General features: G+C 48.0%; 1 protein-coding gene across 2 annotated transcripts; it reads left to right on the top strand.

Moving 5' to 3' along the window:
• The first annotated feature begins 4,731 nt into the window (after positions 1-4,731).
• LOC103282062 (gastrula zinc finger protein XlCGF7.1) lies at positions 4,732-15,842 on the top strand. 2 transcript variants are annotated; one of them, XM_062983706.1, is made up of 3 exons: positions 4,732-4,867; positions 5,527-5,711; positions 10,496-15,842. In XM_062983706.1, the coding sequence occupies exon 3, from the start codon at positions 10,512-10,514 to the stop codon at positions 11,385-11,387; it is 876 nt and encodes a 291-aa protein (XP_062839776.1). In that variant the 5' UTR covers positions 4,732-4,867; positions 5,527-5,711; positions 10,496-10,511; the 3' UTR covers positions 11,388-15,842. The 2 variants fall into 2 exon arrangements, with proteins under 2 accessions (XP_062839776.1, XP_062839775.1); XM_062983705.1 differs by lacking the exon at positions 4,732-4,867 and having other exon boundaries at positions 5,358-5,711.
• Positions 15,843-16,063: the final 221 nt, after the last annotated feature.

Here is a 16,063-nt window from a genome sequence, read left to right as displayed (position 1 = left end):
ACAGACAGACGCAGAGGCAATTTAACCTTCTCCTGAGGGGATGTTCGATTCTGGCCACAGGGGAGCAGCTACTTCATCATCCACTCTGATGGCACTTCCTCATTCCAAGCCGTAAGTTAGTTAAACTTGCCTCCCCACTTTTATAAGTGGTACCTTATTTCCTACTTGATAGATGCAACTATCTTTCGGGTTGCTAGGTCAGCAACGAGCAGGGGCTATTATTATTATTATTATTATTATTATTATTATTATTATTATTTAATTGACAGGTGCTCACCCCACCACGGGCTGGCCTCGAACTCATGACCTCATGGTCAGAGTGATTTATTGCAGCAGGCTGCTCTCCAGCCTGCGCTACAGCCCAGCCCCCATCTCCCTGCCGAAGAGATTTTTTGTAACTTCCTCATTTTGATCGAATCACCAGTGTTTCCTTATGGTTGCCTTAATACCTCCCCGCTTATAAGCAGTCCCTATTACTCACATTTTGCTTTCGAACTACTAGGTAGACGGAAGCTGAGCTAAAGGTCAGGAGCTCACCCTGACCCGGACTTCAAGCCATCAATCTCTCAACAGACAGGATTTATTGCAGCCGGTGGTTTCATCTGCTGTGCTACAGAAATAATCTGGGATATAAGGATAGTGTGGATCAGGCAAGGGCAAACTTTGCAATTCCAGGTGTTTTGGACTTCAACTCCCACAATTCCTCACAGACTGAGGGAGGGTTATGACACTGTTAGGGATTGTGGGAGTTGAAGTCCAAAACACCTGGAGGGAGAGACAAAGTTTGCCCATGACTGATGTAGAGACAGTACTTAAGTGAACCACCATTTGGTGAGCCCTATCTTGGTTTCTCTTTCAATGAGGCCCTTATTCCCTTCCTGGAATATATTACTATTATTATTTTATTTTATGACACAGCAAACAAGATAGATATGCTGGATTTCGTATCACAAAATCCCAAGTCGAACACTCCCCAAGTGTCTAGGACTATGTGATGTATTTTCGGATGATGCATGCAGATCTCAGTAGGGTGGCCTTTTGCAGTTGGCAGATCGTGATTTTGTCAATGTCTATTGTTTCTGTCAGAGACAAAACGCCAGCAAGTAAAACAAAACTCAGTTTATTGAGGTTACAGAACTAAAAAATGCCCATAGGAAACAAAGAACAGGGCAAACACTTGACTTCAGTGTGATAAGTAACAAAAACAGCTCAGTTTGAGCTTAAATAGTTCAAATGGATAAACCGGGTTAAACAGAAGTATAATCCGGATTAAATCAAAAGTGCTTACTTCAGCCTGGCAAACAATGCAAACAAAAGAGAATCAGCAGGAGTGAGAATGTAAACAACAGACTGGTGGCAGATTCCTCTCTGCTATTCAGAAACAGCAGGGGGATAAACCAGGCTTGTTTATTCCTTCCTGCAGCGAATGAAAAGCGTGGTCGTAGTCAGGGTAACGGCAGTCAGCAGGGTCCCAATCCGGTCCAGAGGTCTTTAGCCAAGCGTAGTCGTCAAGGAATCCAAAGGTCTCACCGATAGCCAGCAGAAGGGATAATCCGGAATCGAAGTCAGTCAATCCAGCGTCAATCCAGTGTGAGTAGGTATTGCCCGTCAAAAAGACGACGGAGGTCCAAGCTATTGAGATTAAACACAAGTTGCACAGAGAAAAACCCCGCACAGTTCCTCCCGCCGTCGATGCCCAGTGTCCTTGGTAAACTTACGTATCTAGTAACGAAGCACACCCGTCTTCAGGAAGTTCCCCAACAAAAGCCCAAGCGTCCGTCCAGATTACCTTGCCCAACGCAATTAGACATTGGTCCCAAACCCCATTTTATCCCAGTTCAAGCTCATCATTGCTGTCAGCTGCCATCCCAATTCCAGGTGCCCCAACATCATCATCCTCATCAGAGCTTAAGCACCTTTGACTACGCCCCACAGCATCCCCAGCTGTGGATCCCGCTCCATCCCTCCAGCCAGTCCATGGGTCTGATCCTGCAACCCGCCAATCACCTCCCATGCTTTCATTGCCTGTTTCCCCAACACCCAAATCCTCCCTCACACGAGTCCATTCCATGTCATCCTCCTCCGAGCTGGCCATCTCTTCCTCCAAACCCTCAGAAAAACCCTCAAATGAGTCCTCATCTGTCGGTTCTGCAAACAGATCCCGGAGCCGCTTTCTTTCACGCTCCTCGAAGGAGTCTGACTCTCGAGGAGTCTTACGACCCCTTCTTCTATTACCGGAGCCCGAAGGCTCAACCATAACAGTTTCCAAATGCCGGCTGAGATCTTTTGGCACGGCAATGTGCCCATCACATCATCATCATCATCATCATTATTATTATTATTGGGGTCCTGCAGGGCGAAGGGCCCTGTATCTGGTGCAGGGCTTTCCTGATCTCTCTGGGGAGGCCGTTCCAAAGTTGGGGTGGGAATAATAATAACACTAATACTTTATTTTTGTATCCTGCCACCATCTCCCCAAAGGGACTCGGGGTGGTAACACGGGGCCAAACCCAAAAGACATACTGTAAACAAATAAGAATATAAAACAAAACAGTAAAAAACAAGTAACAAGCAATATAAAACAGAAATGAATTCAGGCACAATTTTAACAAATCCATAAAACAAGATAAAAAAGTTTTAAAACAATGTCAGCTTCAACCACCAAAGGTCAAGGAGAGTAAAGGGGGTCAGAGTGAAGGGCATAATAACAAGGCCTGGTGGGGGATCCATGGTTTCCTGAGATAATATTAGGGGTAGGATGGGGTGGAAAAGAAAAGGAAAGAAGGAAGGAAGTGGAGGAGAAGGAGGAAGAGAAGAAACCGAGAAAGAGAGGAAGAGGAGCTGGACTAGCAGAAGAAGAAATAAAAGAAGAAGCAGAAGGAGTAGGAGAAGAATAAGGAGGAGAAGCGAAAGGAGGAGAAGCAGAAGGAGAGGAAGAACAAGGAGGAGAAGAGAAAGGAGAAGAATGAGAGGAAGAACAAGGAGGGGGAAGAAGGCGCAGAAGAAGCAGTAGGCGGAACAAAACGGGGAAAGAATGAGATGAATCGGGAGATGAAGAAGGTTCAGGAGAAGGAGAAGAAACTGAAAAAGAGAGGAAGAGGAGCTGGAACAGCAGCAGAAGAAGAAACAAAAGAAGAAGCAGAAGGAGTAGAAGAAGAACAAGGAGGAGAAGTGAAAGAAGGAGAAGCAGAAGGAGAGGAAGAACAAGGAGAGGGGAAGAAGGAGCAGAAGAAGAAGTAGAAGGAGTAGAAGAAGAACAAGGAGGAGACGTGAAAGAAGGAGAAGCAGGAGAGGAAGAAAGAGCAGAAAAAGAAGAAGCAGGAGGAATAAAACGGGGAAGAATGAGATGAATCAGGAGAAGAAGGTTCAGGAGAAGGAGAAAGAGAAGAAACAGAAAAAGAGAGGAAAAGGAGGAGAAGGGGCTGGAATAGCAGGAGAAGAAGAAACAAAAGAAGAAGAAGAACAAGGAGGAGGAGGAGCAGTGAAGGAAGGAGAAGAAGAAAAAGGAGAGGGGAAGAAGGAGCAGAAAAAGAAGCAGAAGTAGTAGGAGAAGAACAACGAGGAGAAGAACAAGGAGCAGCGAAGGAAGAAGCAGAAGGAGAGGAAGAACAAGGAGAAGGGAAGAAGGAGTAGAAGAAGAACAAGGAGAAGTGAAAGAAGGAGAAGCAGAAGGAGAGGAAGAACAAGGAAGAGGAAGAAGGAGCAGAAGAAGCAGCAGTAGGAGGAACAAAACAGGGGGGAAAGAATGAGATGAGTCAGGAGAAGAAGAAGGTTCAGGAGAAGGAGAAAGAGAAGAAACAGAAAAAGAGAGGAAGAGGAGCTGGAACAGCAGCAGCAGAAGAAACAAAAGAAGAAGCAGAAGGAGTAGGAGAAGAACAAGGAGCAGCGAGGGGAGAAGAAGCAGGAGAGAAAGAACAAGGAGAGGGGAAGAAGGAGCAGAAGAAGAAGCAGAAAGAGTAGAAGAAGACCAAGGAGAAGAGAAGGAGTAGAAGAAGAACAAGGAGGAGAAGTGAAAGGAGGAGAAGCAGGAGAGGAAGAACGAGGGGGGAGAAGGAGCAGAAGAAGAAGCAGCAGGAGGAACAAAACAGGGGGGAAAGAATGAGATGAGTCAGGAGAAGAAGAAGGTTCAGGAGAAGGAGAAAGAGAAGAAACCGAAAAAGAGAGGAAGAGGAGCTGGAACAGCAGCAGCAGAAGAAACAAAAGAAGAAGCAGAAGGAGTAGGAGAAGAATAAGGAGAAGCAGAAGGAGGGGAAGAAGGAGCAGAAAAAGAAGCAGAAGGAGTAGAAGAAGAACAAGAAGTGAAAGAGAAGCAGAAGGAGAGGAAGAACAAGGAGAAGGGAAAGAAGGAGAAGCAGAAGGAGAGGAAGAACAAAGAGGGGGAAGAGGGAGCAGAAGAAGCAGCAGTAGGAGGAACAAAACAGGGGGGAAAGAATGAGATGAGTCAGGAGAAGAAAGTTCAGGAGAAGGAGAAGAAACAGAAAAAGAGAGGAAGAGGAGGAGGTGCAGGAACAGCAGCAGCAGAAGAAACAAAAGGAGCAGAAGGAGGAGGAGCAGTGAAAGAAGGAGAAGCAGAAGAAGAAGAACAAGGAGGGAGAAGAAGGAGCAGGAGGAGAACGAGGAAAAGTGAAAAGGAAAGAAGGAGGAACAAAACAGGGGGGAAAGAATGAGATGAGTCAGGAGAAGAAGAAGGTTCAGGAGAAAGAGAAGAAACAGAAAAAGAGAGGAAGAGGAGGAGGTGCAGGAGCAGCAGCAGAAGAAGAAACAAAAGGAGCAGAAGGAGTAGGAGAAGGACAAGGAGAAGTGAAAGAAGAAGAACAAGGAGGAGAAGTGAAAGAAGAAGCAGAAGGAGAGGAAGAACAAGGAGAAGGTAAGAAGGAGTAGAAGAAGAACAAGGAGAAGTGAAGGAAGGAGAAGCAGAAGGAGAGGAAGAACAAGGAGAAGGGAAGAAGGAGCAGAAGAAGAACAAGGAGAAGTGAAGGAAGGAGAAGCAGAAGGAGAGGAAGAACAAGGAGAAGGGAAGAAGGAGCAGAAGAAGAACAAGGAGAAGTGAAGGAAGGAGAAGCAGAAGGAGAGGAAGAACAAGGAGAAGGGAAGAAGGAGCAGAAGAAGCAGCAGTAGGAGGAACAAACGGGAAAAGAATGAGATGAGTCAGGAGAAGAAGAAGGTTCAGGAGAAGAAACCGAAAAAGAGAGGAAGAGGAGGAGGTGCAGGAGCAGCAGCAGAAGAAGAAACAAAAGAAGGAGCAGGAGGAGGAGGAACAGTGAAAGAAGGAGAAGCAGAAGAAGAAGAAGAAAAAGGAGGGGGGAGAAGGAGCAGAAGAAGCAGGAGGAGGAGGAGAAGGACCCAAACGGGGGGAGGAGAATGAGATGACTCAGGAGAAGAAGAAGAAGAAGAAGGTGCAGGAGGAGGGAGAGGAGCAGCAGCAGCAGCAGGAGAGGGAGCCTTCCTCCTCCTCCTCCTCCTCTCTCTCATTCTCTCTCTCTCTCATTCTCTCATTCTCTCTCTCTCTCTCATTCTCTGGTGCAGGAAGTGGGCCTCCCTGGCAGGGCTGGCGGGCTGCGCGGTGCAGCATTGCAACAAACCTCGCGAGGAGGAGCCGGGAAAGAAGGGAAGAAGGAAGGGAGGCAGGAAAGGAAGAGGAACAGCAGCAGAAGGAGGAGGAGGAGGAGGAGAAGCAGGAGAGCGTGCTGCCGCTGCTGCTGCTCTTGGAGGTGAGTGGGGTCAGAAGGGGGCCAACAAGAACCACCTCTGCCCCCGGAGACCGCGTTATCCGTGGGGCCTGACCTTGCCGGGGTCCCCCCCCCCCCCCCTTTGCCCTTATTTCGGGCTTTGCACGCGAGGAAAGGGGAGCAAACACCGCCTTGCACGTGTGGACGCGTGACGCGGGAGCAGCCCTGGCGGGGCCTGCAAGTGGGGCTCGCGCCGCGTTCCAAGGCCCGCAGGGGGGGATCTTCCATAGGGAAGGCTGCAAAAATAAAAAAAATACACACACACACACACTGCAGGACTACAACTCCCGGCATCCCGCGCGGGGCTGCCTTTGAGCCCCTTCGGAGGGGTCTGCGCCGCGTTGCATGCCGGGGGCTGTAGTCTGCGGGGGCTCAGTCGTTCAGGTGAGGCCAGGTGACGTCACCAGCCCCCGCTGCTCGGTTGAGACCCGGAAGCAGACGCATGCAATGCAGTTCCAACCGCATGGTGATGGATCTGCACTGGCTGGAGAATGCGGGCCAAGCTGCATGGGTTGGAAGGAGGCCAGGGCACGAGCCAGGCCCAGGGAGACGCACTGCAAAGCCCACACCAGCAGGGACCTCCTTCCATGTCTTGGGCCCTCCTGCCCTCCAGGGGTTTTGGACTTCAACTCCCACCATTCCTAGCGCTAATCATAATATTTCTGGGACTTCTGGATTCAGGCAGATAAGAGTTTTGGAGCACCAGGCTCTTGACCTCATGATCGTGGAAAAAAACAAACCGTGGATCGCCGATGTTGCAATCCCTGGCGACAGCAGAATCAACAAGAAGCAACTGGAAAAGCTTACGCAATATGAGGATTTAAAGATCAAACTGCAAAGGCTCAGGCACAAGCCAGTCAAGGGGGTCCCAGTGGGGATTGACACACTGGGTGCAGGGCCTAAAGACCTTGGCCTGCACATAAACACCATCGGCCAGCTGCAAAAGGCTACCCTACTCGGATCTGCATGCATTATCTGCCAGTACATTTCACAGTCCTAGGCTCTTGGGAAGTGTCCGACATGAGTCCAATACAACAGCCAGCAGGGTGGCTTTTTTTTTTGCTGTGTACTAATCTCATTGTGTATCTAATAATAATAATAATAATAATAATTACAATCTGCCAACTGCAAAAGGCCACCCTACTGGGATCTGCGCGCATCATCCGAAAATACATCACACAGTCCTAGACACTTGGGAAGTGTTTGACTTGTGATTTTGTGATACGAAATCCAGCATATCTATCTTGTTTGCTGTGTCATACAACATCATTGTGTCAATAATAATAATAGTAATAGTAGTAATAATAATAATACATCACACAGTCCTAGACACTTGGGAAGTGTCCGACTTGTGATTTTGTGATACGAAATCCAGCATATCTATCTTGTTTGCTCTGTCATAATAAAATAATAATAATAATAATCCAAAATACATCACACAGTCCTAAACACTTGGGAGGTGTTCGACTTGAGATTTTGTAATATGAAATCTAGCATATCTATCTTGTTTGCTGTGCCATACAATAAAATAATAATAATAATCTGAAAATACCTCACACAGTTCTAAACGCTTGGGAAGCATTCGACTTGTGACTTTGTGATACGAAATCCAGCATATGCATCTCGTTTGCTGTGTCATACAATGTCATTGTGTCAATAATAATAATAATAATAATAATAATAATAAGCTTTATTTATACCCTGCTCCATCTCCCCAGGGGATTCGGGGCGGCTCACAGCACGAATAAGACAAAAAATACATAAAAACCAAATAAACAATTAATGGCACACCCAACAAGATAAACCACGACACAATTAGCAAACATTATATTAAATTTAAAACTAGTCATTCCTGTGAGCTACAAAGGGGCCTACAAGCCAATAGCAGGTAGACTGATAGGGATTGTGGGAGTTGAAGGCCAAATCACCTGGAAGGAGGGCCAAACTTGGTCCGTGCCTGGCTTATATCCAGCCTTTCTGCCCAAAACCAGGACCCAAAGCAGCTTACAAATCAGAACAGTTGTATTGCGCAAAGGCCTTTTGATGCCATGCATGCGCTCATCTATTTATTGGTGGAAGCAACGCTCTTCACAGATTTTGCATTTGCATGTCTCTTCCTCGTCGGCCCAGTCTGCCAATATTCCTTGCGTGCATCAGGTGACCCAGGTTGGCCCCACACCTTGTCTAGGATGCCCTTGATGTGCCTTTCAGCCAGAAAAAAAGTGAACAAAACCTCTAGGATTGGCCCCTTTCGCGCTACAAAAATAGGAGCCATTTCCTTCAAACCAAAAGACGGCTATTTTTGAAGCTTTTGGGCCACTTTGATGGTCCAAGACACTGAAAGTTGAGCCCTGCAAATGCTTTCTTCTTGAACTAGTAGGAGGGAGTCCTTTAGCTATTTTGTGTTATTCGCCTCTTAACGCAGTTAAAACACATCACCATAAATACAATGCATATTTTAAAATACATTTCTATAAATTACCCATATTAAAATACATGCCGGCACAGGCATGAGCCAACTCCAGCCCTCTTTCCAGGTCTTTTGGACTTACACTCCCATAATCCTTAACAGGAGATGAAGTCCTAAACATCTGGAGAGAGGGGCGAAGTTGACCCATGCCTGTGCTAGAAATATTAAAATAAAATGCCGACAGAATGTGATTTCTATTATACATGTGTACCCCCTTTAAAAAATTTAAAACTATTATTATTATTGTATTACATGTACATAACAACACAGCACACATGTACATTAGGTCCAAAGTGTCTGGGGTTCGTCTCTGAATATCAGGCTCTTCCCAAGGGCTTGGGATATTAGGGGTATTTTTGTAGGATGTGTGCAGTTCCAAGAAGTTCTGCATTTCTTCTGCAGCATGTGGATTCATGTTCTATCCAAATTTTTGGTGCTTTTTGCGGTTTCTTGGAATGTCTCCAAGAGCATCAACCACTCTTGGTATTACTGTTGTTATATTTTGCCATAGTCGTCCCATTGCAATTTGTTAGTCCTTATATTTCATTATCTTTTCCAGCTCTTTGTCCCCTACCCTACTGTCTCCTGGTACTGCAATGTCTATGTTATTATTTGATACCCAACAAGAGTAGTACACTTCAGAAAATATCACTATGCTGGCTGTTGTATTGGATCACTCAGTTGGACACTTCCCAGGTATCTAGGACTGTGATGTATCGGTGAATAATGTGTGCAGATAATGTGTAGGGTGGCCTTTTGCAGCTGACAGATGGCAATTTTGTCAGTGCTGATTGTTTTCAAGTACTGGCCAAGGCCTTTAGGCACTGCACCCAATGTGCTGATCACCACTATTATTATTATTATTATTTTATTATGACACAGCAAACAAGATAGATATGCTGGATTTCGTATCACAAAATCACAAGTCGAACACTTCCCAAGTGTTTAGGACTGTGTGATGTATTTTTGGATGATGCGTGCAGATCCCAGTAGGGTGGCCTTTTGAAGTTGGCAGATCGTAATTTTGTCAATGTCTATTCTTTCCAAATGCCGGCTGAGATCTTTTGGCACGGCACTCAATGTGCCGATCACCACCGGGACCACCTGCACTGGTTTCTGCCAGAGTCTTTGAAGTTCAATCTTGAGGTCTTGATAGCGGTTGAGTTTTTCCTGTTGTTTTTCGTCAATGCGACTGTCACCTGGGATGGCAACAGCAATGATCCAAACCTTTTTCTTTTCCACAACTGTGATGTCTGGTGTGTTGTGTTCCAGAACTTTGTCAGTCTGGATTCGGAAGTCCCACAGTATCTTTGCGTGCTCATTTTCCAATACTTTGGCAGGTTTGTGATCCCACCAGTTCTTTGCTGCTGGGAGGTGGTCCTTGAGGCATAAGTTCCAATGAGTCATTTGGGCCACATAGTTGTGCCTCTGTTTGTAGTCTGTCTGTGCAATTTTCTTACAGCAGCTGAGGATATGATCTATGGCAGGGGTCCCCAAACTTTTTAAACAGGGGGCCAGTTCACGATCCTTCGGACTGTTGGAGGGCCGGACTATAGTTGCCACTGAGCAATAATAATAATAATTATTATTAATAATAATAACAACAACAACAACAACAACAATAAAAAGAGGGTTGGAAAAGACCCTTTGGGCTGTTGAGTCCAATCCCCTTCTGCCTTTGTGCACCGAAAGCGCCACCCAGCCTCAACTTTAATAATAATAATAATAATAATAATAATAATAATAATGAGAGTTGGAAAACGACCCCTTGGGCCATTTAGTCCAACCCCCTTCTGCCCTTGTGCACTAAAAGCACAAGCAAAGCATCCCTGACAGATGGCCACCCAGCCTCAATGATAATAATAATAATAATAATAATAATAATAATAATAATAATAATAATAATAATAAGGGTTGTAAGAGAAGAAGAGACCCCTTGGGTTATTTAGCCCAACCCCCTTCTGCCCTCGTGCCATGGGGGCCGGATAAGTGGCTTCGATGGGCCGCATCCGGCCCCCGGGCCTTAGTTTGGGGACCCCTGATCTATGGTTTCGTCAGCTTCCTTGAACAGCCTGCATTTTGGGTCATCAGCTGATTTTTCGATCTTGGCCTTAATTGCATTTGTTCTGATGATGATGATGATGATGATGACCACCATCATCATCATCATCATACCCTGCTTTTTCTCTACCAAAAGAGACTCAAAGTGGCTCCTACGTTCCGTAATCTGGTGCACTCCCTTGACTTGTGGGCAGCTCTCACATTCCCTCTCCCTTTGTTTCTCCGTCCTCTCCAGGGCCGTCATCTGCTCCATGGAGGGAGAGGAGGCTCCCACTGCCGCGCCGCCATCGTGCGAGAGGCCCTTCTCCTTATGGGAGGAAGGCTCTGGCGATGAGAACGCGCTGGTGATCCACAGCCAGGTGGAGGAGGAGGAGCAGCACAAGTGCCTGGTCTGCGGGGAGACCTTCCCGCAGCCGCTGAGCCTCCTGCGGCACCAGAAGCAGCAGCACGCCGGGGAGCGGGCCTTCGTGTGCCCCGAGTGCGGGCGCGGCTTCGGCCTCAAGCACAACCTCATCATCCACCAGCGGATCCACACCGGGGAGAAGCCCTTCGCCTGCGGGATCTGCGGGAAGCGCTTCAGCCTCAAGCAGAACCTCCTGACCCACCAGAGGGTCCACGGCGGGGGAGTCGAGCGGCCCTTCGCCTGCCCGGCCTGTGGGAAGGGCTTCCGGGAGGAGCGGCTGCTCCTGGCGCACCAGAAAGGGGCCTGTGGCGGACGGGGCGGCAGCCGCAGCCCGGATGTGCCGGAGAAACCCTCTCGGGGGAGGCCCTGCCCGTCCGGGGAGCGCGGGGAGGCCGTGGGGCAGAGGCCGCTGAGGATCAAGCACCAGGAGAAGTCCCACCAGAACGGCGGGGCGGCCGCCTTCACCTGCCACGAGTGCGGGGAGGGCTTCAGCGGCAGGAGCAGCCTGGTCAGCCACCAGCGGGCCCACCGGGCGAAGAAGCCGCTCCCCAGCGAGGAGGGCAAGCGGTGCTTCGGCCCGAAGGAGACCCCGAGGAGCCCCAGCCGGAGACTCCGAGCGGGAGACGCCCCCTTCCAGTGCCTCACCTGCGGGAAGAGCTTTTCCCAGAAGGGCAACCTGGCCGCGCACCGGAGGAGCCACCTGGGGCAGGAGATGCTGGGCTGAGGCCCACGGAAGCCTTTCAGGGATCGGGGTGAGCGGAGAAGAGAGGCGCCGGTCGAGGGGGGAGTGCCAGCCGGACCGGCCTGGTGTGATACTGCGGGGAAAGGGAATGCTGGGAGCTCACTGGCCTCGCTGGGAGCAGGAGGGACTCCGGGGATCTGGACCCCGAAGCACCCCAGAAACCCTCGTTGCAAACTCCAGGGTTGCTTCCAAAGTCAAACCTGTTTCTCATGGATCGACCCTCCACCTCCCATTTCAGGCTGTGGCGAGAGGAGGCGTTACTTGCTTCATATATGAATTTTATCCTTCCTTGTGTCACCTCTTGTCCATTTGTTCAGCCAGGAAAATGGCATTTCAATACCCCTATTTTTGTTCATTTCCAAAACAGCAGTGTCTTCTGACATTTCCCATCGTTGGTGTTTTTTTATTTACGGAGTTGCAAACATGGGTTTTTCTGAACCTTGTTACAATGACTGGTTTTGCTTTCCTCCCCAATTTGGCTCCTTGTTCCCCAATGATCTTGGTCTTGCGACAGATTTCTTTGCAGGGCGGGGCGACGGGGCCAGGATTGTGCCAAAGAAACCCAGTGTTCCTGCAGGGCTCAGGTGTATCATTGGATCAGATAACGAAAAAAGAGGGCCTTCTCAACCATGCGGCAGATGCTTCGGTGGAAACCATGCCTTCTTCTGACCTCTCCGGTGCCCCAGTTCCTTATGGATTTGAATCCACAAATGTCTATATGTGCAGAAGGGGCTCCTTGCTTCGGTTCTGACCACATTTAATGGCTTCTTTTTTCCATATATTTTGGGAGAAAGATGGAGGATTCCTGTGATGAACCAAGAAACATCTATAGAAAAAGGCCAATGCATTCATTGATGGTGGGCAGAGGGATTCCCCAAAGACCCCCACCTCCTCCTTTGGGGTGAGCCCGAAATAAAGGGAAACGGAGGGTGGAAACCCATCTGGGGGGGACGGGGGACGGGACAGATAGCAAAATTGATGGGCTGAATCCTGTTCTTAGTCCTGACTGTAGTGTGAATCTATGTACTGATCCACCATTCAGAATTCAATTTTAATGGTCTACTTTAAGGACTAACCAATAGGATTGAGGCCACTGATATCAGGCACCTTAAATTTGGGGAATGAATGGGAAAGGCTTTGAATTGCCTACAAAACATCAAAGGGAACCACTTCTTTCTTTTTTATATCAAGGGCCAAATTGCACATTTTGGTTTGGGTAGGAGTTTCTTCTGGGGCCAAATCTTTACAAAGAGGGCCATGCCAAATTCAAGGGGCTTCCTGGATTTCCCCATTGCAGCCTCTTTGTGCCAATTTTGTGGAGCTTTCCATCTGCTTCCTCCCTTTTTCTCTCGGCTTTGCTGGTGGCTCTGTAGGCATGTCATTGCGTTGTGTTTCCTTGGTTAACAACCATTCTGCTTGTTGATTCTTATTGAGCTGTGGTTCCCACCCAACCTTTGGGCCTCCCTCCAGGTGTTTTGGACTTCAGCTCCCAGAAATCCCAGCCAGCTTACTAGCTGTTACGAAGTGTGGGAGATGAAGTTCAAACACCTGGAGGCCCAAAGGTTGGGAACCACTGGTATTGAGCTTGTTAGAAGGCATGTTGGGGCTGCGCACAGTGCGCTTGCCGATTTGCCTCAAAACAGAGCCCTGCAGCCAAAGAAAGCTGTTTCCAGAACCCGCTTCCCCGGCTTGTCTGGTTGTGACGCAGAGCCGCAGACTGCTGTGTAAATGCACGGTTAGGCAAGGAAGGAGCCAGAGCTTAGCTAAGTTCCCTTTGGATGACGAAACCCAGAATCCCATGTTTCATAAAGTCCAGAAAGTAACTTTACTAACTTCCTTTAACTCATTTCTTTGGGTTCTTACGGATCCAGCGCCACATGAATGGAGTCATGCTCTGTGGTGTAGGACTACAATTCCCAGTATCCTTCGATTTGTTTTCAAAGGGAAGGAGCTACTAATTGGATGAGCTTTTATCAGCCCTGTGTTGTCGAAGGCTTTCATGGCCAGAATTACAGGGTTGTTGTGTGTTTTCCAGGCTGTATGGCCAGAATGCTTCTGGAACATGCCCATAGAGCCCGGGAAACACTCAACAACAATTTATCAGCCCTGATTTTCCTGTGTGAAATCCAGGTTGGATTTCATACTTCAATAGAGTGCTCCAAGGTCCTGGACATGCGCCAGGTTTGTCGATTAGGATAGCTCCTTTGGAGTCTGGATCAAAACCCAGAATGGGTCACCGTCCCCTGGCATCAGAGCAAGGAGTCCCTCTCCTTGAAACCCAAAACCAATTGGTATCAGAAAGTAACTTTCCTAATTTTCTTCAGGTCTTACAAATCCAGTGCCGTATGAATAGCGTCATACTCTGTGGAGCCCAGGGTAGGACTACAATTCCCAGCATCCTGGACCAGCTTAATCAGCCCTGATTTTCCTGTGTCAGATCCACTCCAGGTTGGATTTTATACGTCAACAGAGTGCTCCAAAGACCTGGACATACGTCAAATTTGATTATTAGGATAGCTCCTCTGGAGTCTGGATTAAAACCCAGAGTGGGTCACCATCCTCTGGTATCAGACAAGGAGTCCTTCTCCTTGAAACCCAAAACCCATTGGTATCAGAAAGTCCAGAAAGTAACTTTCCTAATTTTCTTCAGGTCTTACAAATCCAGTGCCCCATGAGTAGCGTCATACTCTGTGGAGCCCAGGGTAGGACTACAATTTCCAGCATCCTTCAGTTTGTTTTCAAAGGGAAGGAGCTACTAATTGGACCAGCTTAATCAGCCCTGATTTTCCTGTGTCAGATCCACTTCAGGTTGGATTTTATACGTCAACAGAATGGTCCAAGGTCCTGGACATGCGTCAGGTTTGTCAATTAGGATAGCTCCTTTGGAGTCTGGATCAAAACCCAGAATGGGTCACCATCCCCTAGCATCAGAGCAAGGAGTCCCTCTCCTTGAAACCCAAAATCCATTGGTATCAGAAAGTCCAGAAAGTAGCTTTCCTAATTTCCTTTGGGTCTTACAAATCCGGCGCCCCATGAATGGAGTCATACTCTGTGGAGCCCGGGATAGGACTACAATTCCCAGCATCCTTCAGTTTGTTTTCAAAGGGAAGGAACTACTAATTGGACCAGCTTAATCAGCCCTGATTTTCCTGTGTCAGATCCACTCCAGGTTGGATTTTATACGTCAACAGAGTGCTCCAAAGACCTGGACATACATCAAATTTGATTATTAGGATAGCTCCTCTGGAGTTTGGATTAAAACCCGGAACGGATCGCTTGGAGGCAGTGGGTCCCTCTTCCATGAGTCTGCAGGCTTATCGAGGAGGGGTCTTTCTTGTAAGACTCACACTTGCAAGCAAGTGAGCTAGCAGAAGCCAAAGGGAGATGTTGTCCCTCTTCTACAATCTTGCTGCCGCTGACATGGAATCCCTATTTGCACATATTCGCCAGGCAAGGGGTCTCTTCCAGGTTGCCAAAAGTCTTAGGAGTTCCTTAGAGGAGGGAGCGATGGGTTATATCCTGTGTGGGGATCATGGGCCCGGTCCTACATGCCTGCAGCACCAAGAGATGGATTATATGTGCTTTCTGTTGCTGTTACATTGACACTAGAACACATGGGTCAACTTCAGCTTCTCTCCAGGCATGGTCAAACTTGGGTCCTCCAGATGTTTTGGACTTCAACTCCCACCATTCCTAACAGCCTCAGGCCCTTTCCTTTTACCCCCCAGCCGCTTAAGCGGCTGGGGGGTAAAAGGAAGGGGCCTGAGGCTGTTAGGAATGGTGGGAGTTGAAGTCCAAAACATCTAGAGGGAAGGTCCAAGTTGACCCGTGCCTGCTGTAGAATGAATGCTCCACCATCCCACAGTGTTAGAGCCATTGGAGTTGAAATTGGGAGTCAAACTGCATTCATTCTGCATCTGAATTGGTCTGGCACATGGGGATCTTCACAAAGCCAGGAGGGGAAGGCAAACAATGCGTTGGGTGGTCTTCTACCTGACCGCACCAGACAGAAGGAAGACGGAAGGGATGGAGCAGTCCCCTTGTGATGTCTTCTCCTCCACAACGGAGACCCAACAAAGCAGTCCCGCTTCATGAACCCATTGTTGAACGTGGAGGAATGTGAGCCTCGGTGCTTGGGAGAAAGGTGGCCTTTAAGGGATTTTTGGGGTGGGGGGTGATAGTGGGAAAAGGGACCCTCAGGTTCGTATTGTTCCCCATTTTCCTTATGTGGTAGGGGGTCCGGCGCAGCATCCATGGATGGGATTTTTAGGGGATCGTGATCTCCTAGGCATATATCTATCCCCCTTCTCTTGCTCTCACAGGGTTGGAATGGCAGCCACATTGAGGGCGGTTTGTGCCCGTCGTGGACCATATTGCACCTTATTCCCTTTTGCTTGGACCTCTTTCTTTGTTCAATAAAATGTCCGTTCGCCTTTACTTCCACTCCTTGGTGTGATGCTTTCGGGTAAAATAATAATATTTATTATTTATTTATTTACAGTATTTATATTCCGCCCTTCTCACCCCGAAAGGGGACTCAGGGCGGATCACATTATATACATATAGGGCAAACATTCAATGCCCATAAACACATCTAACAGAGACAGACAGACGCAGAGGCAATTTAACCTTTGCCTGAGGAGATGTTCGATTCTGGC

This window comes from Anolis carolinensis, chromosome 6, assembly GCF_035594765.1.
Source record: "Anolis carolinensis isolate JA03-04 chromosome 6, rAnoCar3.1.pri, whole genome shotgun sequence".
Lineage (NCBI taxonomy): Eukaryota > Metazoa > Chordata > Lepidosauria > Squamata > Dactyloidae > Anolis > Anolis carolinensis.
The sequence above is the reverse complement of the archived record's forward strand: the minus strand, read 5'-3'. Positions and strand labels throughout refer to the sequence as shown.